The 23,187-nt window shown below is 37.6% G+C and overlaps 2 protein-coding genes and 1 pseudogene across 5 annotated transcripts; 1 reads left to right on the forward strand and 2 right to left on the reverse strand.

Moving 5' to 3' along the window:
- Window positions 1–1,074: 1,074 nt before the first annotated feature.
- Window positions 1,075–9,551, forward strand: LOC137733313 (nodulin homeobox-like; annotated as a pseudogene). The gene is made up of 11 exons (XR_015964346.1): window positions 1,075–1,263; window positions 1,368–1,529; window positions 1,846–2,052; window positions 6,247–6,328; window positions 6,425–6,550; window positions 6,634–6,703; window positions 7,200–7,368; window positions 7,784–7,852; window positions 8,306–8,669; window positions 8,789–8,823; window positions 8,928–9,551. The product of XR_015964346.1 is annotated as a nodulin homeobox-like (transcript).
- A 1,392-nt stretch (window positions 9,552–10,943) lies between these two features.
- Window positions 10,944–17,383, reverse strand: LOC137735175 (uncharacterized). Of its 3 annotated transcripts, none has more exons than XM_068474571.2 (5): window positions 17,284–17,383; window positions 17,096–17,178; window positions 13,553–14,145; window positions 12,038–12,213; window positions 10,944–11,885 (listed from the first exon to the last, which is right to left on the reverse strand). In XM_068474571.2, exons 2-5 carry the CDS (start codon window positions 17,115–17,117, stop codon window positions 11,432–11,434), a joined length of 1,245 nt encoding a protein of 414 aa, XP_068330672.2. In that variant the 5' UTR covers window positions 17,118–17,178; window positions 17,284–17,383; the 3' UTR covers window positions 10,944–11,431. The 3 variants fall into 3 exon arrangements, with proteins under 3 accessions (XP_068330672.2, XP_088553685.1, XP_088553686.1); XM_088697559.1 differs by having other exon boundaries at window positions 17,096–17,186; window positions 17,284–17,306; XM_088697560.1 differs by having other exon boundaries at window positions 13,553–15,229; window positions 17,284–17,302.
- A 458-nt stretch (window positions 17,384–17,841) lies between these two features.
- LOC137734986 (putative protein arginine N-methyltransferase 3) lies at window positions 17,842–22,690 on the reverse strand. The gene is made up of 7 exons (XM_068474333.2): window positions 22,299–22,690; window positions 21,182–21,736; window positions 20,977–21,074; window positions 19,991–20,069; window positions 19,454–19,714; window positions 19,170–19,337; window positions 17,842–18,536 (listed from the first exon to the last, which is right to left on the reverse strand). The coding sequence occupies exons 1-7, from the start codon at window positions 22,578–22,580 to the stop codon at window positions 18,078–18,080; spliced, it is 1,902 nt and encodes a 633-aa protein (XP_068330434.2). The 5' UTR covers window positions 22,581–22,690; the 3' UTR covers window positions 17,842–18,077.
- Between the last annotated feature and the right edge of the window lie 497 nt (window positions 22,691–23,187).

Consider the following 23,187-nt stretch of genomic DNA (forward strand, 5'->3'; position numbering starts at 1 on the left):
CAACCTCAAAGCTTCACCTACAAAGTTTCAACACAAAAGCTTCACCACAAGAGCTTCACCACAAGAGCTTTAACAAATGGAGGGCAACAAAAAATGTCAAAAACCTCACACACTCTTGATCAAGATAGTGTGAAGCAAAATCAATTCATGGTGCCCAACAAAGCTTCAACCTCAAAGCTTCACCCACAAAGTTTCAACACAAAAGCTTCAACAAATAGAGGGTAACAACAAATGTCAGAAGCCTCACACACTCTTGATCAAGATAGTGTGAAGCAAAATCAATTTATGGAACGCAACAACTTCATCAATGAAAGACAACAACAATTCTCAAAAGCCTCACACACTCTTGATCAAGATAGTGTGAAGCAAAATCAATTTATGGTGCCAACAAAAGCTTCAACAAGTGAAGGGCAACAACAAATGTCAAAAGCCTCACACACTCAATTTATAGTGCCAACAAAAGCTTCAACAAATGAAAGGCAACAACAAATGCCAAAAGCCTCACACACTCTTGATCAAGATAGTGTGAAGCAAAACCAATTTATGGTGACTAACACAAAAGCTTCACCTACAAAGCTTAAACATCAAACAAAGTTTCAACAACAAAACTTCAACATCAAACAAAGCTTCATCAATGGAGAGCAACTACAATTCTCAAAAGCTTCACACACTCTTGATTAAGGTAGTGTGAAGGAAAATCAATTTATGGTGCCCAACAAAGCTTCAACACAAAAGCTTCACCTACAAAGTTTCAACACAAGAGATTCACCTACAAAGCTTGAATACAAAAGCTTCACCTACAAAGCTTCAATACAAAAACTTCACCTACAAAGTTTCAATACAAAAGTTGAACTAATCGATTGAACACATACCAATTTTTAAGCTAATTAGTGCTCTAGAAATTTAGAGATGTCAAATGATGAAGAAAAGGAAGAGCAAGAGGATTGGATGACTTCGGAGGAGTAGATGGCGGTGCAGAATGACAATCATGGGAGATGGCAAGATTTTTTTAAAGAGAAAGAAGGCTAAAATCTAACCAGTTTGATTGTATCCGTGTTACTTAACACCCTTAGAGAGAGAAGGCTTAAACAATCAAACTGTGTTAATTAAACCGAGACCTTTTGTGATAAACATTTTGCTGTCCAGTCACTACTATCCTTGTTGCAGCTATTGAGCCTGAGTGAAGCAGAAAGTATGTCTTACCTGGACGAAGTTTCCAGCTCGCCAGCAAGCTTAGATTTGGCAAAGTCTGTTGTATTGGAGGTTAGCATTCATTCCATCTTATGAACTCTCAAGAATGGTGGTTTTAATCAGCCATTTTTTTAATTTTCCAGCTTCTTGCTGTTAATTTAGTGGTTTCGATGCAGGTTCTTGAGGTAATGAAGACTGCTTTTGGAAAAGACCCCAGATCTTTTGCTGCAGGTTCTGATAGAAGTTACCCAGTGGGGCTTCTGCAACTCAATGCAATGCGCCTAGCCGATATATTTTCCGATGATTAAAACTTTCAATCCTGCGTGACACATTACTTTGTAAGCTATAATCATCTCTCTCTCTCTCTCTCTCGTCTGGGTTTACTTTTGTTATCCTCTTATGTATTAGTGCTTTACTTCTATTGTTTTTCACTCTTTTTTTTGCACCATCATTGTGCTTCAATGTATTCTCTAACATTGGAGAAGCTAAAATTTCTTATTTCATTAGAAACCATTACATTATCCACATAGTTAGATACATCCAGTGTGCTCTCACCATACGTTTATATTTTTTGAGGAACCTCGCATCATGCATTTGTATTAAATAGTTTCTCATCATGAGATTTTGTTTACTGTCTTTTGTATGTCCCTCCAGACTAAAGTGATGACTGCAATATTTTTGCTCCCGCATGGAGATTTTTTATCCTGTTGGTGTTCTTCTGAACTCCCTTTAAAGGAAGAAGATGGCGGTACTGAGTATGATTCATTTGTAACAGCCGGATGGGTTTTGGATGTTTCCTCGTCAGATGACTTACTAAATGCAAGTTTAGAATTTCCTGTCACTCCCAGTATCTGTTAGTATGTAAGTTGTTGAGCTGATTAGAAAACGTTACAAGATTGTTATGTGTGTTATGTCTCAGCTCATAGGCTGAGCTATTGTGTAAAATTGTGATGCGTTGATTAAGTCTCATAGGGCTTATCATTTGACAAGTGTCTTGATCTTAAGATAGGTTGTAATGGTTGGTTGAGATTGAATTGAGGTTATGTTTCTCTCTCTCTCTCATTCTTTCATCAGTTAAGTGACTCTTCGGGCTATCATGCTTATGTAGAAATACAATGATAGAAGTTCAAGAGTTATACTCTGTGCGTGTGTTCTTCCTCTGAATTCATCTTCTAAACCTTTCTAAATATCTCTCTCAAATCCTGTTAGACTTATTTGTGTAGTTGTGTTACTGAATTTTAACATGGTATCAGAGCCGAGTTCGATCTAAACTTCTGGGCGTTGTTTCTACGAGTGGGTGAGTTCGGATTCACAGCAAAAGCTTATTGCAGTGATTCGAGTGTCTAATATGGCTGGATCTGGAGGAGGAGAACTCCGGGCCCCAATTTTCAATGGCGAGAATTTTGATTTCTGGCAAATCGAAATGAAGACCATCTTTCGCTCGTATGAACTGTGGAATATGGTTGAGAGTGGGTACAGAGCTCCGGTGAAGGAGGAGGAACTCACAGAGGCGGAGAGGAAGCTGCTGCGTGAGAATGTAGTTAAGGATGCTAGAGCACTGGGTATTATTCAAGGTGCAGTTTCAGATCAAATTTTCTCGAGGATTGCAACTCAGGAAAGTGCAAAGGCTGCGTGGGACATTCTGAAACTAGAGTTCGTTGGTGATAAACAAGTAAAATCTGTGAAACTTCAAGGTCTTAGGCGAGATTTTGAATATACTCGCATGAATGATAGTGAATCTCTTTCTGTGTATATTGCTAAATTGTTTGATCTGATTAATCAAATGAAGAGCTATGGTGAAGATCTAAGTAATCAAAGAGTTGTTCAGAAATTGTTAATCAGTTTACCTAAGTCCTATGATAGTATTGCAGTTGTGATAGAGAATACTAAGGATTTAGACACCATAGATGCACAGGATGTTGTAGCTATCTTGAAGGGGTATGAACAAAGGTTGGATAGACATGGAGAGAGTAGTATGGAGAAAGCATTTACTAGTTTGAAATTTGTCCCGAAGTCTAATAAGTTCTATGGTCAGCCAAACAGTAACAAATATCACAAGAATTTTAAGCCAAAAGAGAAACAATGGAGTAACAAGGGTGATTGGAGTAATAAGGGTGGATTCATTGTGAAGAATGAGGCAAACAACACTGGGGATAAGTGTAAATTCTGTGATAAACTTCACTATGGAGAGTGTTGGGTTAAAAACAAAGTCAAGTGTCACAAGTGCAACAAAATTGGGCATATTGCAAGGTATTGTAATATGAACAAGACTGTGCAACATGTGAACTTTGCTAATCAGGTTGAAGAAACTGGAAATTTGTTTTATGCAAATCATTCCGAAGAAGTGATGAATGGTATATAAATACTGGATGTAGTAACCATATGACATCCAGAGAAGATCTACTTGTTGATATTGACAGGAAAGTGAAAGCAAAAGTCCAAGTTGGCACTGGAGTTTTGGTTGAAGTTGAAGGGAAGGAAAAATAGGACAATTGTGGAGATGGCAAAATGCATGATCTTTGAGAAAGAACTCCCATACAATCCTTGGTGTGAAGCAGTAAACACATCTGTGTATCTGCTAAACAGGAGTCTTACAAAAGCAGTGAAGAATACTACACCTTTTGAGAAATTTAGTGGAAGAAAACCTGGGGTTAAACACTTGGAAGTGTTTGGTTCAGTTTGTTATTCTCTTATTTCAGGGAATCTAAGACACAAATTAGAAGAAACAAGTGTCATGGGTGTTTTCATTGGATATGGTACTTGTGAAAAGGGGTATAGGGTTCTGAATCCTTTAACTCAAAAGGTCTTGTTATCTAGGGATGTAATTTTTGATGAGAATGGTAGATGGGACTGGGAGAAACACAAAGTCAAGGAAGTTTGTATTCCTTTATCTGCAGTTGAATCTTCAGAGTTGGATAAAATTGATGAGATGTCTGAATCTCATGAACAAGAAGGATCTGATGGGTCTCAAATTCAAGCTGGAAGTTCTCCAGTTACTGCTATTGGTGAATCAAGTAGCTCACTGGTCTCATCTCAGTATGATAATACTCCACTGAGGTATAGGAACTTGAGCGAGATCTATGAGAGATACCACTTATGTATTGTTGAACCTGAATCCTTTGATGAAGCTGCACAGGATGAAGCTTGGAAAAAGGCAATGAAGGATGAAATGAATATGATCGAGAAAAATCAGACATGGGAGTTGGTGAGAAGACCCTCAAATAAGCCTGTGATTGGGGTAAAATGGGTGTATAAAACAAAGCTGAATTTGGATGGAACAGTTCAAAAGAACAAGGCTAGACTTGTTGCAAAAGGCTATGCACAAAAGCCCGAAATTGATTTTAATGAGACTTTTGCACCTGTTGCAAGATTAGACACAGTTAGAACTCTAATTGCACTGGCAGCAAAAAATAAATGGAAGTTATTTCAACTAGATGTGAAATCAGCTTTTCTGAATGGAGTATTAGAAGATGAAGTATATGTTGAACAACCAGATGGGTTTGTGGTGCAAAGAGAGGAAGAAAAGGTTTATAGATTACATAAAGCTTTGTATGGTCTAAAACAGGCACCTAGGGCCTGGTATGGTGAAATAGATTCATACCTTATGCTTTGTGGATTTAAGAAAAGCATCAGTGAGGCAACTCTGTACACCAAGTACAAGGGAGACACAGATTTGATCATAGTATCCATCTATGTTGATGATATTATATATACTGGAAATTGTCAAGAGTTAATGGATGTTTTCAAAGCTGAGATGATGCGTAAGTATGAGATGACAGATCTTGGTCTTTTACACCATTTTCTTGGTATGCGAGTGATCCAAACTGAGGAGTGTATCTTCATTCATCAGAGGAATTATGCTTTATCTCTTCTGAAGAAATTCGGACTACAAAATTGCAAATCGGTGAGTACTCCTTTGGTTCCAAGTGATAAACTGAGAAAAGAAGATGGAAGTGGAAATGCAGATGAAGCTCAGTATAGACAGATTGTAGGTAGTCTGCTGTATCTCACAGCAACTAAACCTGATATAATGTATGCTGCCTGTCTCTTATCTCGGTTTATGCATTGTCCCACTAACAAGCACTATGAACAGCAAAGAGAGTATTGAGATATGTTCAAGGAACTCTTGATTTTGGTTTGGAATACAAGAAAGGTGAAGGAACACTCTTAATGGGATATTGTGACAGTGACTGGAGTGGCTCAGAGGATGATATGAAAAGCACATCCGGGTATGCTTTTACTTTTGGAAATGGGATTTTCTCTTGGTCTTCAGTCAAGCAACAATGTGTTGCATTATCCATAGCCGAAGCAAAGTATATCAGTGCTTCTGAAGCAACAACACAGGCTACTTGGTTGAGATTTGTTCTAGAGGATTTTGGTGAAATGCAAACAGTTGCAACACCAATGAATTGTGACAATACATCAGCCATAGCCATCACCAAGAATCCTATCTTTCATCAGAAGACCAAGCATATAAACAGAAGATATCACTTCATAAAGGAAGCATTGCAGCAAGGAGTAATTGATTTGATTCACTGTCCTACTAAGAAGCAAATAGCAGATATCTTTACAAAAGCATTGGCAAGGGAGCAGTTCACTTACTTGAGAAATCTCCTTGGAGTGAAATCAGTTCACAACTTAAAGGGGAGTGTTAGTATGTAAGTTGTTGAGCTGATTAGAAAACGTTACAAGATTGTTATGTGTGTTATGTCTCAGCTCATAGGCTGAGCTACTGTGTAAAATTGTGATGTGTTGATTAAATCTCATAGGGCTTATCATTTGACAAGTGTCTTGATCTTAAGATATGTTGTAATGGTTGGTTGAGATTGAATTGAGGTTATGTCTCTCTCTCTCTCTCATTCTTTCATCAGTTAAGTGACTCTTCGGGCTATCATGCTTATGTAGAAATACAATGATAGAAGTTCAAGAGTTATGCTCTATGCGTGTGTTCTTCCTCTGAATTCATCTTCTAAACCTTTCTAAATATCTCTCTCAAATCCTGTTAGACTTATTTGTGTAGTTGTGTTACTGAATTTTAACAGTATCGTGACCCAGGCTTCCTATTCACATCAGAGAACATCATTATTTGTGAAAATAATTGCAAATCTCCATTGTTTCATTCCCACCATCTGTGATGGTGGTTCTTGATTTTGTAATTCTTCATAATCACTTCAACTAGTACATGTCATTGTTTTGTTGTCTTACTAATGTAGTTCTCTATTTTAATTTACAGAACAGGAGAGGAACCACTTTGTTAACAAATTTCTGGAGTACTTGCAAATGGATGTATCCAACACATTGCCCAGATTTTCCTTTGCTTCTGATACTTCTAAAGCTGCAACTGTTTGCAGAAATCTGCGTAATAATCATCCTCTGATAATCTTTTTGTAAAACACAATTGTAGAAGTAAGTTCCTTCCTTACAAATAAATTTTATGTGTAGGTTCGTTGATAAGTCATGCAGAATCATTAATTCCCAATTTTTTGAATGAGGAGGACGTACAGCTCCTAAGATGATTTACTGTCAACCATGTTTCTTTTTTGTGGTATCTGAATCTATTATTAATGCTAGATGTGCTAGAATTTTACCTCAACCATGTTAAGATCATCTTCGCACGCAGAGCTGGCAATGGTCTCGTGGTTGTATAATGGGCTTTACATGGAATCTACTTGATAGATGTTACAATTATTATATAATAATTAACTTCTGAGATAATGCTCTTCAGCTAAATTTGATGCCAGACAAGTTTTGTGTTACGTACAGATACTTAGGGCCTGTTTGGTATTGAATTTGAGTTCAAAGTTTTTAACTCAAAAATAATTTTTAAATTTTAAAGTAAAAAAATCCGTTTGGTAAGCCTATTTTGCAAAACTGGACTCAAAATTTTTTAAGAATAACCCATTATAATTTGAAAACAACAAAAGTGAGGTGTTAGTATTTTTTTTTTTTTCACAGATTCAGTTCGGGATGGAGGTCTGAGTGACCTGCACTGCGCAAACCACGAACAGGGCTTCCGTCTCACCAACCATGAACGACCAAGAGATTCCGACGAATAGCTTTAAGCTTCGAATCTCTGGGTGCTTGATTGGGGACGAGACTAGGCCATTCTCTTTACTGCCAGCAACGATCAAGGTAATGGGTCTTTCTCTTACTGTGAACGGAGAAAATGATCAGAAGGTTGGATTTATGTGTTTTATGTGTTGGGTTGTGAGAAATTGAGTTTATCTATCTAATTGGTGCGATTCATTTATGTACTGTCTATATATATTAACCTAACCTAGCAGCAGAGCAGAGACAGTGTGGCATTGCAAATCGCAATCCAAACTAATCGAGCTCAAGAATCCGATCATCGAACAAGGTCCTCCTCCTCATCTTCTCTGTTCAGAAAATTATTTCTATTCATACTTACATGTTAGGGCTTTCTCTAAGCATTTACAATCATTAATCACTTCGGCTGAATTTGAAGCAAACCGAGTTCAGGTAAATTTTTTTTTTTTTTTTTTTTTGGTAGAAATGAGTTTTGTCATTTTGTTTTTTCCTTTCCCCCCTACCCTTTATGTCTTTAAATATTTCCAAATAATGATGCTGGCAGACAAAGAAACACAAGGAGTCAATGTATATAGATGAATTCGCTAAACTCAACATCAATGATCATCATCAGGTAAAAGTTGGCATTTTTCCCTTCTTCCAGGTGGAGTCAAAATGCTCGTAGTTATACTTGCACTGTATGGCCACATTATTAAGTTGACGCGTTTCAATGTGTACTTTGGTATGACAAGCTTCACGAACACAATAAACTTTAACATGAGACTCGTAGCAATGGGGAGACAAACTGTTTAGTATCTTTGAAATATACATTAATAGTCACTGTTGCATGCTTAATTCAATATTTTAAGATAATACATTGGGCATTGGAGTTTGCTAACAGTGTAGTAGTTATTTCTCAACATAGTGACCTGAGAGTAAAGTTTGATTCCTGGTAGGAGGGTCGGTCCGAGTACTGGAGGATGTGCGCCGCCATTATTGAGTAAACAACCTTCTAAGCTTAATAACAGAAGTGCTAACCTAGAGGAAATGTCTGAGAATTCTGATTTTCAAGATGCGGACAAGTTGATGTCAGGGAAGGCAAAGGTGTATCTGGGAATGCATCTCTAGACTTTTTAGGGTGTACGAAAGAGATGCTCATAATGTTGAAACAAGTGGTTCAGACACAAGTGGTTCAGACACAAGCTGATCAGATGGAAAACAGTGAATATCCAAAGTCGAGTGCACACATAAAAGAAAGTGGATATGGGGGAACCCCAGAGGATGAAAAGGTTGAAACTCTTCAGTCTGACAAAAAGCAGCGGAGAAAACGCAAACGAACAATAATGAATGATATGCAGGTAGAACTTGTTGAGAGAGCCCTACTGGATGAACCTGATATGCAGCGAAATGCATCCTCAATACAATCATTGGCTGAGAAATTAAGTTTTCAAGTAAGTTGATACTTCAAAACTTCAAACTTTGTAAATAACGTATGTTGAATTTCTTCGCTATATATCAACAACAATACCAAACTTCTTTTCACTAAGAAATGTACCATTGTGTCATCCAGGGTTCTGAGGTTACATTTGCACAGCTAAAAAATTGGTAAACCATCCCCATTTTTCTTGTATTTGTTTCTCCAAGGCATTGCTTAAAACTACTTTCAGTATCCTAATAGCTTAAAACATCAATGTTTTGCGTCTCCGCAGGTTAAACAATCGAAAAGCCAGGCTAGCCCGCACAGCTAAGGATGTTCGTGCAACACCAGAGGCTGACAATGCTTTGCCAGACAAGCAAGGTGGGCGGGGGCAAAGGTCCAACATCTCCCCCGATAGTCCTGGTAGAGATGCTTCCGCCCAACTAAATGCGAGGAGAGATCCTCAAACCATGTTGAGAACTGCTATGGCAGCGGTAGCTGAGAATAACGTGGCAGAAGCAGTTGCCAGTTGTCCTGCAGAATTTGCACAGTGCAAGCAAGGTGACTCTGTTGTGCTGGTAGGCGCAAATGGAGAGGAGCTCGGAATAGGAAATGTGTTTCAGGTGCGTGGCCAATGGTACGGTAGGAACTTAGAAGAGCTGAGGACGTATGTTGTGGATGTTAAAGAGCTTAAAGCTCGAAGGGCAATGAGGCTTCCGCACCCATCTATGGCCACGGGCGTTTCATTTGAGGAGGCAGAAACAAAGATTGGCGTAATGAGGGTGTTGTGGGATTCGAACATGACTTTATCGTCCTCAATGAGTTATATGCAAGTAAAAGGTTAAATGCCCTCGGCCTCATTAGAACTAGAAGTCCTGTTATATATAACTGCAGAGATACTGTCGTACCATCTTGTAATTACTTGGACCTCTTTATAGCATCTTTTTTGTTGATTTCTAAATTTTGTAGCCTTGAAAAAGTTTTAATTTAGAAATAAACACTTCAAACTCAGTAGTTTAGATAAAAACCAAAACGTCTTGAATCGCCCATTAGGGGTGGGTTCAAAAAACCGAAAACCGAAAAAAACCGAAAACCGAACCGGACCGAGACCGAAAAAAACCGAACCGAAAAAAAAACCGAACCGAAATTGTCAAACCGAACCGAACCGAATCTGACCGGTTCGGTTTCGGTTTTTGAGGCTCGGAAACCGAACCGAACCGAACCGAACCGATATATATATATATATAATTTTTTTGAATATTTATAAATATTTTAGTCATACAATCATAACAAAACAGAACCTGTTGCCAAGTTGGTTTCAGTGAAACTTTACAAGCATGGAGGCATGGGTTCGAACCCTCATGCCTCCAGGATTTGTGAGATTTTTTTTAATTTTTTAATCTTTTTAACAAAACAACCCTAACCCTCCTCCTCCTTATTTTTCATTCCGCCTAGCCTATTAATATGAATGTGAACTTTTATATTTCCTTTTTTTTTTTAATAATTTTGGAGGGAGAAAGAAAAAAAAAAAAAAAAAAAAAAAAAAAAAAACCGAAAAAAACCGAAACCGAACCGAAAAAAACCGAACCGAAAAAAAACCGAACCGAAAAAAACCGAAAAAAATTTGAACCGAACCGAACCGAACCGAAATTTCGGTTCGGTTTCGGTTTTGAGAAAAAACCGAACCGAAAAAAACCGAACCCAGCCCTATCGCCCATGGTGGCTCCCATGGCGCCAGAGATGATTGCAACGCACTCATTTCCCTGGTTGACGTGTAGAGATAAAAATGGCTGGATTAAAAAAGAAAATTCCTTTCAAATCTCATGAGGTTGAAACCAAGGTAGGAACGTACAACCATTGTTTAAAATATCAGTATCTGTGAAAATATCGATATGTGGTATGTGAAAATATTGACGGACATATCGAATATTGATGTTGATATCGGTTGCTTTCGATAGAAGTGTTGGAAATTTAAAATAAAACTTTTAAGAATTGTCAAATATTGATTTGAAAAAATTATAAGAGTTATTTCAATATTTAGTAGATGTGTCATAAATATCGACGATATATGTTGATTTTAGCCAAGACTTGAGAGTTTCTCCGATATGAGGTGAAGTTTTAGACTTCACCCTCCATTTCCTTATCTTTCTCTAATTTTTTGGATATTTCCATAGAAATATCGACCATTATCTCTGATCAAAACACGCATACTCATCTAAGTGTTATGAATAGTTAAAAAGTGTCTGGGGATGGTTTGTTTTTGTTTCCAGATTACACAACCAGCAATCGAAAAACCGCAACGAAAAAAGAACAGCAAGCAAAGTGGGCACATCAACTCTACAGAGATGCCCATAGAAGTTTGCATTAAGAAAACCATAAGTCTCCCCTATTTCACAAGTTTATTTAAAGATAATTTGGCATGCCTTTTTGAGCTCTCAGGCATGCATGCAGAAGCACCATCATCCTAAAATCACTACCCAAATTCACTCCCCAAATTGTTCCGTCTGTCAACATCAAAGTCATCTTTACAGGTTGAAGTTCTTCCCTTTTTAGAGTACTTAAATATTTGGCAGAAACATAAGTAGTTTGAGCCAACTATTTATATCTATTCTTCTGGGTGAATCAGAAACCTCACCAGCCGGCTAAAAATGCCGTATTTTGCTTCCTCTCGGAGACAATCCCTACTTCCGTCCTCTCTCTTTTTTTTCCCTTTTTGGTCTTTTTTTATACAGAAGAAATTTTGAATAAGCTTAGGATAAGATCTCGAAAGATCAGGAATTTCTTTCTTACTTTCGATTATGCAGAAGCCCACTCGAAGTAATGGCAACGGGCGCCTCTAGTGGCGGTCCAGTTTCCACAGCCAAAGAAGAAGCTCCCTTGCTTTGGCCCTGGCTTCCGGACCATACCTTTGCTGCTCTTCACCCCACAGAAACAGAATGGGTGATGATAATGGAATACTGGAGCGCCCATCTCCTTCAGTTTCAGAGGGTGATGTGGTGGTGACATGTGCTCTGGGGATTGTTTCATTGTCAAGGGACGGTCAGCAGTCTGCCACACCAATGAGTTTGTAATGGCAAATTTGAAGCCCCTGCACATGAGAAGCGAAAGTAGGCGAGCAGTGTTTTTGGCATCATCCAGGCCACAGTGAGCACGGCCCTGCCATGCCAACCCTGCCATTTGAACTGCCTCCTTCAGGTTGCACCTAGCACCACCGAAAACCTCACGGAAAGGGACCTTTAAGTTGATCCACCTATCAAGAGAAAATCAACATGAAAATATGAGAAATATTCTGATCTCTTTTCTGTATATATTAAACACCAAAAAATTATTGACAAAGTTTTCTTATATTCACTACAGAAATAACTCCAATGAACACTAGTTTCTTTGATCTGCATTTCTTACCGGTTAAAATATGGAGGCTTTCGAATTTTCTTGAATCGGCACTCAGATTCCAACATGACCCGACAGTCCCAGTTTGACCATGTCACAACAGCAAAGTTGGTGTTTTTTATTCCCTTCTTCTCAAGCCATTTGTCATGCCTTAAAAGGGCCTCACTTATGGTAACTCCTCTATCCACCTACCAATACCCATATTCATCATCAATGAATTTAGCGGATCACAGTAAAGAAAGAAGAGAAACACTGGTAACACAATATCACAACAAAAAGTTGCATACAGTACTCAAAGAATGTGGTGATATCTAGAGACTTAGATGATTCTAAGTTAAGAAGTACGCACAAAGCATGCCATTACAACATAAACTACAAATTAAAATATAAAAACCTCGTTTGGTATAGAGATTGGATTGGAATGGATAACCGTCCAAATTCAATGTATTTTGAAGGTAGAAGATAATGATTTTTTCATTTTGAGGGGATTAGATGAGGACTACCCAAGAAGAAAACTTCTCCCTTTGAATCCTCTCATTTTGGGGAGGATAGGAATGGATAACTTCTCTTCTAAAGTAAACTTTCTCCTACCTCCAAGTTAGCCACAAAATTTTCATTTCTTCTTTCAGCAGACCTTGAAATAGTGGCTTATCCATTCCAAACCAATCCTTTGCACCAAACAAGGACATAGTTTCATACAACTTCACTTTCATAACCATTTTTTTTCTTGACCAACAAAACTGGAAAATAGCTCCTCCACAAAATTCAGTTTCATAACTCATTTTGTAGAATACTGCTCATAGCATCAATCGCAAACTCAACCTACTCTCTATGCCAGTTACTCCATTTCAGTCCACTGCTAAGAGTATCTATAGACATGTGTGAGCAAGTACACTACAGCTTTAGGGTGCATGTTTTCAATCATTGTCGCATCAAATCTTCCATGCGACCACAATGAGAACTATCATATATTCTATCATGAACTATAAAGTCCACCACTTATATATTACATGACCTAATTCAGCCCAAGGTGATTGTGTATAAAATTTATCTTCATAGTGACCATAGGATTCAAAGTAATCAGCAATTTATCACTATCCAAATTCTTCCAGAATTGATCTACAGATTCTACACTGAATAGCAAAGTCATGCTGTGCCAATAGCATATAAGATGTATAGAGAGTGGGAGCAGGATTATAGCTTATGAAATTAACTCCCCAAGGGAGGTGGGTGGATACTAAGGACAAAAAATTTCTGCTAAGCATAGGTGGAACTATTATTGACAACTTTACAGTTGACAACACTAATTGAGCCAATGAAAATCCACACATTACTCAACCAAGATTCCCATCTTTAACAGTTGCAAACATAACATTGACGTAAAACATACGATGGACCCATAAGATGATTCACCAGACCGTATCATGTTAGACAATCAGGATAATGTCACTAAATACAGCCACTAAGAAGTCTACACAGTATTTTGTTCCTATGGATAAATAAAAGCAGGCTAAGTTCAGGACAAACCTGAATTTGCTGGATTCCTGTAAGATCCTTGCAGAAATCACTTAAGAGTTGGTTGCATGTTGGTCTCACGTAAGTCTGAAAACATGCTTCCAGTTGGCCTGTCATGCTACTCACTATCACAGATGGAAACTCGATTATCTCTTGAGGATGGGGATTTCTATCCTTATCGCAGGTAGCCTCAAAGTCTATTACCACAAAATACTGAAAGTCTTGGAACTGGAAGTCATTCGGGTAACTTTGAGCAAACATATTGAATGGAGCATAATGAAATCGATTTTCCATGGGAAAGGGATAAAACTGGCTCTCAAAAGCATTCGTCTGGCACTGTTGCACCTTTTGGGAGTCATAATGGAAGGTTGACCAGTATCCAAAATCATGATGGTAGTTAGGTTTGTCGTGACATTCAGTTCGAGGTTCAAGAAATTCGCTGCCCAATGGACGGTCTGATTCAGGAACATCCCCAACTGGATGATTACTAATTGCATCTTTAAGATTTGGAAATCCTTCAATGGGACTCCCATTACACTGGAGGTTGTATGGGAATCCCTTGTGGAGGCATTTTAAGGAAGCCTCGCAGGTCCTTTCCATATGTTCTGCAACAGGAAAGAAATAAAATGAGATGAAACACAAGTACCGTGTCATTGGATAACCAGCAAAAACCAACACATCAAACAACAAAGAGTAGACGAGTTTAAAGTGTTTGCAGAACAACATGCAGTATTGCACCGAAATTAAAGCATCGATAACTTTATAGATGTGTTCAACATTTTTAGAGTACTTATGTAGTAGAAACAATGCACAGCTCCGAGGAAAAGAGAAACTGAAATTCATGTGTTTAAGATGCAATTGGTTAATCAGTCACCAATCATCATCAACGTCCAAGAACACAATGTCCAATCTTTCAGAATCAGGAGAAACCTACTCGATTGAGTTCAGAATCCTTTTCAAAGGTCACATATTCAATTAGAAGTTTAGAACACAGATCCAGTTATATCTCACTGCCTCAAACTCATCTACCTTTTAATTTTCGATCAAACTGTAACATGTAAAGCTGCTAGACTGGAAAACAACTTTTAGTGATATCATTACCAAATGGGATGAAAGTAAACTACTTGAGTTCAGTGCAGAGGAGAACAAGTAGGTTTTGTGAAACCTGCATCAACTTTCTATGTCTGGAAAACAGACAAGAAAAACGGAGGCAGGAAACAATTGCATCTCTCAGAATACCTATCTTTTCTTTTTTGTTATTCATTATTTCCTATGTTACACCTAGACTCAGTATTGAATTTTCTGGCCAGGTACACTGCCACAGAAGGAATTAGGTCGTGGGAAGAGCTAGTTTGCAACAGGGACTGGGAAAAGGGGGATTGGGACTTCCCAGGCAACTATTTTTCAAGTATCTCTTAATTGAAAAAGAACGAATAAAACAAAGAAAATTAGTTTTAGTAAAACGAATAAAATTAGTTTTAGCAGCAACTGAATTCATTTAGTTTTAGCATCAACTGAACTCATTTCTGTTTGTCTTCTTTTTTCAATTATTAGTACAGCAACTGCATGGTGGAGGGTACCCACACCTGAGGGCAGGGCAGAAAGCAATCCATTGGAGCAATCAATTGGGAGTAGGACTTCTTGGGGCACTATATTCCAAGGTTTCTCTAAATCCCTAAATCGCAGTTCCTGGATTTTTCAAAACAAAAGAAAAAAATATTAAAGATCAATTTGCATCCATTTCCTTTTTGCTTCTTAAATTAATAGTAAGCAGCGACAGGATTGAAGCTAAACCTTCCCTCTCCCCATAAATCCATAGGCCGATCAATATACCGCTGTTCAATAAGGAGAATAAGCAGTGTTTGCTCTAACTCAAAGCGTGTCTCGTTATATACTACCACGGTATCTGGGATTACTAAACTTTCACTTAAACAGGGTTGAAAAGGACTAAGAGGAAAGTCCTAGCACAAACATAGGAGAATGTGAAACAGGAAGTAAAATTTTCTAAGGCCAGGCCTGAGTCACTACTAAGTGGGTTAAAAGCAAAGCAGTGGCACATCCTAAAGGTGGATACAAATGCTCAGTACAATGTCTAGCCCGTAATTATTGGCAGGGTAGCACAATTGAAATGATATACATATAGTAATATTCTCTTGCAAATATACGGCATAACATGATACCCGAATGCCAGTTTGAGCTGCCCATTTAAAAAAGATTCCAATTGATTAATGGTTCAAATTGACACTCAAAATATAACATGCCAGATAGTTTGGCAAAGAGAAAATCTTCCTATGTGCGAAATATCTCTCCATGTTGACCTTCTCCTTACTCGAATAATATATATAATTTAAGGTAGTGTAACCGACTAACTGGACTGACGTCAAAGTAAATAACTATTGTGAATGTGAAAAATACTAATATTAAGATGCTTTCAACAGAATTCTCTACATATCCCCCGTTCATGGAATTTTTACCACCAATTTCATAGGCTTTAGTATGTTTCACCATCTAACCCTCATTGTCTGCTAATCCTAGTGGAAAAACAGTAAAATTCCAGTTTTCTCATTGGTTATATTTACTCTTCATTGCAGCATACAGGACAGGACCATGGTTAACTTACATTGGAGCATATCATCTACATTTTCTAATGACCACTGACTGATTGTAGTCATAATTTAGTCCTCAGAAATCTTGCCACAAAAATTTCAACATAATTGCACAAGAAATCAGTTCGGTTATGCAACGTACAGGACCTTTGAGGGGTCAACGAAGTTCCTCGCCACTTTGTAGAGTAATCGGTTATACTAACCCACATTATTTAAAAAGAGAATCTAATACACTAAAATACCAAAATAGTAAATGGCAGGTTTCTCTCTAAGAAAGTACAGCTACGATGGAACCTTGATCCCAAAAAATTACCAATAAAACTGAAGAAACCTACACCTGAAAGCTTCTTTCGATCATTTTATATTTAGATAAGATGAAGAAGATGTCAGTAGGCCAGTGGTCAAGGCAGTGAATCCGTCTCTTGGACCCAAGTTTGATTCATGCACTCCGCAAATTAGATTTTTAGATATAACTTTATCAACAAAAAAGAGGCCAAGATGAAAGTTTCATTGTTCTCTGAATTTCAAAAAGAAAAGAAAAAATCACAGCATTGGCATCTCAATTCAAAACTACAATCATCACGGAGACAATATTCTACGACATTCGTTTCCTTTTAAATTTAGAGGCTACAATCATCTAAACACTCCCAACGAGCCAGAATATTATACCACATCATCAAAAGACTTCTACTTTACCCAATTGCATCATATCAACCTAGATTGAATCATACAACGCCAAACAAACTGCTCCCAAACAATCAAAAAACACAACAAAAAAAAACTAAAACCCACCACAAAAACAATTAATTGCAACAAAAATCGCCACCGAAAACAAAATTTGACAAGCACAAAGTTCACACTGAGAATTGAAGCAGTAACTGTGAGATCAAATTTCGTATAAAAATTTAAACTTTAAACGAATTTCGCATCAAAAAAAAGAAAATCGAACCGGGTTGTTCAAGGGCCATCATGATCTTGTGTATATTTGAGATCCACCAGCAAGTACATCAGATCTTCCTCTGCAATTCCCACCTACACCACTCCAAATAACCCCAAAAATAATAATCCGAATTAAACCCAAAATTAAATAACCCAAATTAAGCAAAAAATTAAATAAAAAATCGAGAGAGAAAGTACCTGGTTCGATTAGAGGTGGAGTTGTGAAAAAGTACGGTGGTCTGTTATATATTAGGCGCTGTTTTGAAGACGGAAAGCATCGGGCAGTTGATTGGGCCCCACGTAAGTGACAAAACGCACTGCCTTACAAACTGTCACGTGTTATTGCGCGCCCACCAGATATTTTCCGTGAGTGCGTTGTAGAGGGAAACTCTGCGGTGAGTTGAGTTGATCCTGGCCGTCAGATTAGCTTACTTTATTGAGGGTCTGTGGATCGGTTTGACTTCATTGAGAATCTGGAGGTCGTTAAAAGGTGGGACCCCCTTTTGGATAAACTATTTCCGTTTCACTCTCCAAAATTGCAATTAAAATAAACATAAATTCGACTTCGACCCCCAATAATAAAAAAAATGTCTCAATTTTACTAGTGAAAGAATTTGATTTTAGTCCACGAAGTTTGGGTGGAGTTTCATTTTGAACCACGTCGTTTCAATTTTTGCGATTTTAGGCCTGTCGTTCACTAGTTGTTGAAATTCAAGAACAATATTTTTTTTTTTATGAATAAACTCCGCAAGGAAATAAACACAAACTAGAAAATTCTTCAGAACCAAAATAGAAGTGAAACAACACAGACAGTACAAAACTAGACCGCTTTAAGTCAGCCGATCTTAGGTTTGAATCGTTATACCAACATCGACTAAAGTTACACAGGCCAAATTGTGGTTCGGACAATCAAGATCAACTCCAGCAGTCTCTCGGAAAATGTCAATGTTAAGAAGTAGGGGCAATCAGGATCCCAAATTTTGATCATTAGACTAACCAAGATTAAAAATTTGAACAGGCCAATTGCGCTTCCGACCATGAGGATCAACTCCAGCAGTTTCTAAGGAAATGTCAATGTCACGATGATGGGAAGCACGAGCAATGCTTATTCGCAGATGAATCCTTGCAGCCGGACAAGCTTCAGTGCCAACTGCTGCTGATCCGTCCACGTTAGATTTTCCTGATGTCACAGCAATTGGTTCCTTAAATGTCAAAATTGTTTGCTGCCAGTGCGTTTTGGGAGTATATGGGGATGTTGACAAAACAGCCGGCATCTCTTTGCAAAACCTGCCGGTAAACCCCGTCTCAAACCACAAGACAACTCCAAAACACCAGGTTGCTTCAGATTCCAAATCAGTTAAGCTGTTAGCTGCACCGCTCAAGTTTGGTTCCAACTCAACACTTGCAGTAAAATCAACTTCATCAGGCTTCATTGTCACCAAGTCAAAGCTCTGTGAAACAAAATCAAAGGAAAATCATTGTCCACCAAATTGGAGCCACTGGTATGCTTATTCAGTTTTGGTACATATAATGTTCCATAAATTCACATGTACGATGACAATAATTAAATAATATAATTAGTATAAACGTTATATTATAAATTATAATATCATATTACTAAAACTAAATTATTAGGTGGATTTTCCCCCTTTAACGTTGTCATGTTGAGCCTAAGTCTTGTATACCTAAGTTTTGATCTATGTTTATCATGCTTTGGTCCTAGCAACTGCCATATTCTGCATCTTATTTCTTCATTTATAGTCCTATTAAGGACATGTCACAAGAGAAAATAACTGATTTGTTACATAACTATGTATACAAATTTAATACAAAAACTAAGAATGCAAACCAGTTGACGGGCACTGGGACTTTGCTGCCGTTAGCTAAAAATGATTTATCGCATGCAAAAGGCGTGAATTTTGAAAGATGAATATAGATAACAAGACAAGAAAGATAAAATTGAGCATCAAGGAGCACACAGAGAGCGACTGATCCATCACAAAGTCATGTCTAAAACCAAGACTAATTGAAGACCTGATACATTGCACATGCACATATAAATATAATACTTGCATAACACCAACCTGGAGAACAGCAGCATTGGTCACTAAACCATGACCATCCACGGTATCTACAATAGGGATTTGGGCTGCACCTTCAACAAGCTCCTTGCCAACAGAAGACATGTTGAAACCATACACATTTTCCCAAAATGGAAGACTGGTAGCTGCTTTTCCAAATCCTGCAACAAACTAAGAAAAAAGGGAAATTTGAATGGAAAAAACTAAAGAACAAAGTAACCCTAAGAACAACATACGGAGACGTATGTGAAGAATTGAAGAGATAAGAGGCTAGAGAAAGAACTCACAATAGTTGCCGTATCAGGAAGCATGGCACCTCCAGGTTTTAACCACCGATCCCGTGCATAAAGCACTGAACTGAGCATTGCCTCATAAAGTAGGCAGTACCCCATCCATTCACTCAGTAATACATCAACACTATGAGGTTCAATTGGCATGGATTTATCAAGCTCCTCAACCATACCTTGAACCACTTCTACTACCCCAGTGCCATGGTTAGTACTTTCACCAGGGCTCTTACTAGACAAAAGACCATTATCTTTTGCGATCTGCAATTAAAAAACCAATTAAGTACTTAGTACTTTTACCAGGGCTCTTACTAGACAAAAGACCATTATCTTTTGCGATCTGCAATTAAAAAACCAATTAAGTACTTAGTACTTTCACCAGGGCTCTTACTAGACAAAAGACCATTATCTTTTGTGATCTGCAATTAAAAAACCAATTAAGTACTTACAACAATTAAGTACTCACAACAATTAAGTACTCACAACAAACTCTGTCAGGACATGAAGAAATCCAATTAAAAAACAGGGAAAATTTACCCGAGTTGCAACTGAAGCCATTTTCTCACTTGCTTCAATTGCAATTACCTTTGAAGCACCTGCTTGGGCTGCAAAGAGACTATTAGGGGAAAAGAAGATTAAGTTAGAGGAGCGATAAGTTGTTGAGTAATGGAACATTGATAATAATCAACATGATCACACTTCAGACCTTCATTGCCTGAACATAATATATAGAGACTGGCTATTTGAGAAACTGTTGTATTGTTCTTCAGCACGAGTTATGAATTCTATGCAAGAAACTCGTAAATCTCTTGCCCACATTAATGTTGAATTGATAGATAAAATATGGTCACTAGCAACTTTTTACATACTCAGCAACCTCAAATATTTAAACTGAAACTATAGTGTTTGTAAACATTTCTAGAGAAAATGCAAAAACATTTCGTATAATTTGTCTCTAGAGACACACTTTAGATTGGACACTGGGAAGATTTAAAGAATCTCAATATCAGCTACAAGAGCCAACACAAATACAGGGTTTTGCAACCCATTTTCATTATTGTAAACTCATACCATACAAAACAGTTGCCTGCAAAGTCAATCACACATGTTATTAACAGAGTCGCAAAACTTTTACTTTTCAAAGATTTTTGCTTATTTTCTCCTTTTTCTTTTTCCTCACTGTTCAAATATTTCCCAAGGAGATTGTTCAAGTAGTTATTATTCCAAGTTAAAGTTTTCCTAGAGCACATCTTCAACTGATCATATCAGAGGTCTAAGTTTCTAGTCATTACTAGTGTTCAAATGCAACAAGCAATCCCGTAGTTAACAAGACTCATGGGTAATGCTGTCAAACCAAGAAAGCATTATCACCTCGATAGAACAAAGAAGCATAGTGATAAACATAACAGCCCTTGTGACAAAACCAGCATTTTGACTGAGATTAAATCCACTATGAAGTACAGAATCAGAAACCTCCAACTAATTGTTACTTCCATAAGAAAGCAACTAGCATGTCATCTCACCTTAGTATACCTGTGCCACAACCTACATCCATCACCACTGCACTCTTCAAGAGAGAGGGGTTCTTTAAAATAGCTTGTCCATAAGCATCCATTCTTACCTGTATAAATGACAATATAGGAGTCTAAATCAAACTAAAATACAAACACAAACAGGCTTTTTCATTTCAAATTTTCTTCTGCCAGGAAATACAGATTAACTCAATACCTTATCACTGAGCATCTCTCTGTGAATGCCAAATGAACTGTAAGCGCCAAAGTAGTCATTGTTAACATTCTTGATATCCTTTGAGCCATGATTTGGAATATACGCTCTTAAAAGCTGTTCTTTTTTCTTTCTTTCAGCTGACCCAACATGTTCTCCTGAATCCAAACCATTGATGATCGCCTTTCCAGGAGAATTCACATTATTCAAGGGGCCATTGGATGATGAAGCAACATTTTTCCCACTTTCATTAGAGGTATCATAATCAATAGCAATCTTTGGCACATGAATATCATGATCAATGCAGATCTCTTCAAACTGCCTCAAATCACTCATAAGTTCGTCCTTGTCAACTACTGCAGCGTAGTCATCTTCACCTTCTTCATCTTCACCAAAGCTATACAAGACCGAATCATCTTGCAAGAAAGGTTTTAAATACTCATCACTATCCCATCCAGGTGTCATGTCTTTGAAATTGACTGTTTCATGTAAATGATTCTGTAGATCTTGGTTGGAATGACAAGTCAGCCCACAACTCCAACATCTGTTTTCAGCAACCTGGAAACAAATGGAATCAGCAGAAAATAAAAAAATAAAATAAAACGAAATAGAAACTCCAAAATTACAGGATGATGAAAACACTTTGCTCAGCACATTAACATTCAAATTCCCAACAACCGAAAAAACAAAAAGCACGCACCTACTATCAACAAACAAAGGAAAAATGAATAGACTTTTTAAAGGACTAACAATGCATTTCATACATCAATAGATTCAATTCAAATGCAGACAACTACAACAATTTGACTTGGGTATTCGTGTTATGCCCAGCGTAAGGATTCAAGGATTACTGTTTTTAACCAATTTCTCATTTGTATCCTAACACCAACCAAAACAATGAATATAATTTCACATTAGATAAACAAACTTCCATTTCAAACTTCTTAGCATTGCAGCAGAAGATACTACCCGGTAAAAGCTAATTCTTCAAGTTTCGCTTACTCAAACATATCAAAACCAAAAGCGAAAGAACTACTCCAACAACGCTAATCCAATCCAATTACTAAACTCTATCTCAAAATTTCATTCCCTTTGTTTGTCTGTCAGCTCAATGACTGACCTGAGCGCGAACGAAGTTAATGAGCTTGAAGGAGCCGTAGAAATTCAGACCCAGCGCTTTCCGAACGGCCTGAAAGTCGAAACGGTGGGTCGAAGTGCAGTGGTCGAAGAGGTCGTCGCACGAGCTGTACCTGGAGTCGCAGAACAAGCACAGCAAGTCTGAGCCCTCTTCTTCTTCTTCGTCTTCTTCTTCTGGTTCTGCATTCCAATCGTTCCAGTCTTGGAGCTCTTCGGATTCTTCGTCTGTGAATGTGGGTTCGTATTCGGAGCCGTTCTTCGCCATGAGTAATCTTGAGAGAGAAAGGGAGGAGGGAGGGTTTATTCACTTTGAACCTTAAACCCTCTACAAACCCTAATAACAGTAATAAAAATTTGAATTGGCGATTTTGCCATCGGATTCTTCGTTTTTGCAGCTGTACCCCTATTTTGACGTTTACATTCCCACAAGCCTCCATCAGGTATTATAAGTAAAAATTTCTTTTTTTTTTTTTTTTTTTTTTTAGGTAAAAATTCTAAATTTTTATGTTTATAAATTTAAATAAAGAAATTAGTGCATGTTAATTTATAAATTTAGATTTTTACTCAAATTTTAAGTTTATTTTCCTTATTCAAATATAGTGTAAGAGGAAAATGTCGTTTGACTTCTTGAAATATTATCGTTGTTGAAATTGATCGGCTAAATTTTTTTGATAATTAACTCTTCGAATTGTTTGAAATCACTAATTAACTAACACACCCCGATCAAAATCAAGACGTGCAGAAATCACCAATTAACTGACACACCCCGACCGAAATTAAGGCGTGCTAGCCGTCACGTCTTGATTTCGATCGGAGTGTGTCATTAACCCCTCATCGTCATAATCGATAAAATTTCATCTATTTTTCCATCA

The sequence above is a fragment of the Pyrus communis genome, chromosome 7 (genome assembly GCF_041283825.1).
Source record: "Pyrus communis isolate YQ-2024b chromosome 7, ASM4128382v1, whole genome shotgun sequence".
Lineage (NCBI taxonomy): Eukaryota > Viridiplantae > Streptophyta > Magnoliopsida > Rosales > Rosaceae > Pyrus > Pyrus communis.

Coding starts and splice junctions, on each gene's coding strand:
- LOC137735175 (XM_088697560.1), bottom strand. CDS start 14,383: ATGAATTTCAGTTTCTCTTTTCCTCGGAGCTGTGCATTGTTTCTACTA. Junction 12,214..13,552: donor CAGGAATCCAGCAAATTCAG/GTTTGTCCTGAA, acceptor GGGTATTGGTAG/GTGGATAGAGGAGTTACCAT. Junction 11,886..12,037: donor AAGCCTCCATATTTTAACCG/GTAAGAAATGCA, acceptor TTCTCTTGATAG/GTGGATCAACTTAAAGGTCC.
- LOC137734986 (XM_068474333.2), bottom strand. CDS start 22,580: ATGGCGAAGAACGGCTCCGAATACGAACCCACATTCACAGACGAAGAA. Junction 19,338..19,453: donor TTCCTGATACGGCAACTATT/GTGAGTTCTTTC, acceptor CTTTTTTCTTAG/TTTGTTGCAGGATTTGGAAA. Junction 18,537..19,169: donor CCAATGCTGCTGTTCTCCAG/GTTGGTGTTATG, acceptor TTTGTTTCACAG/AGCTTTGACTTGGTGACAAT.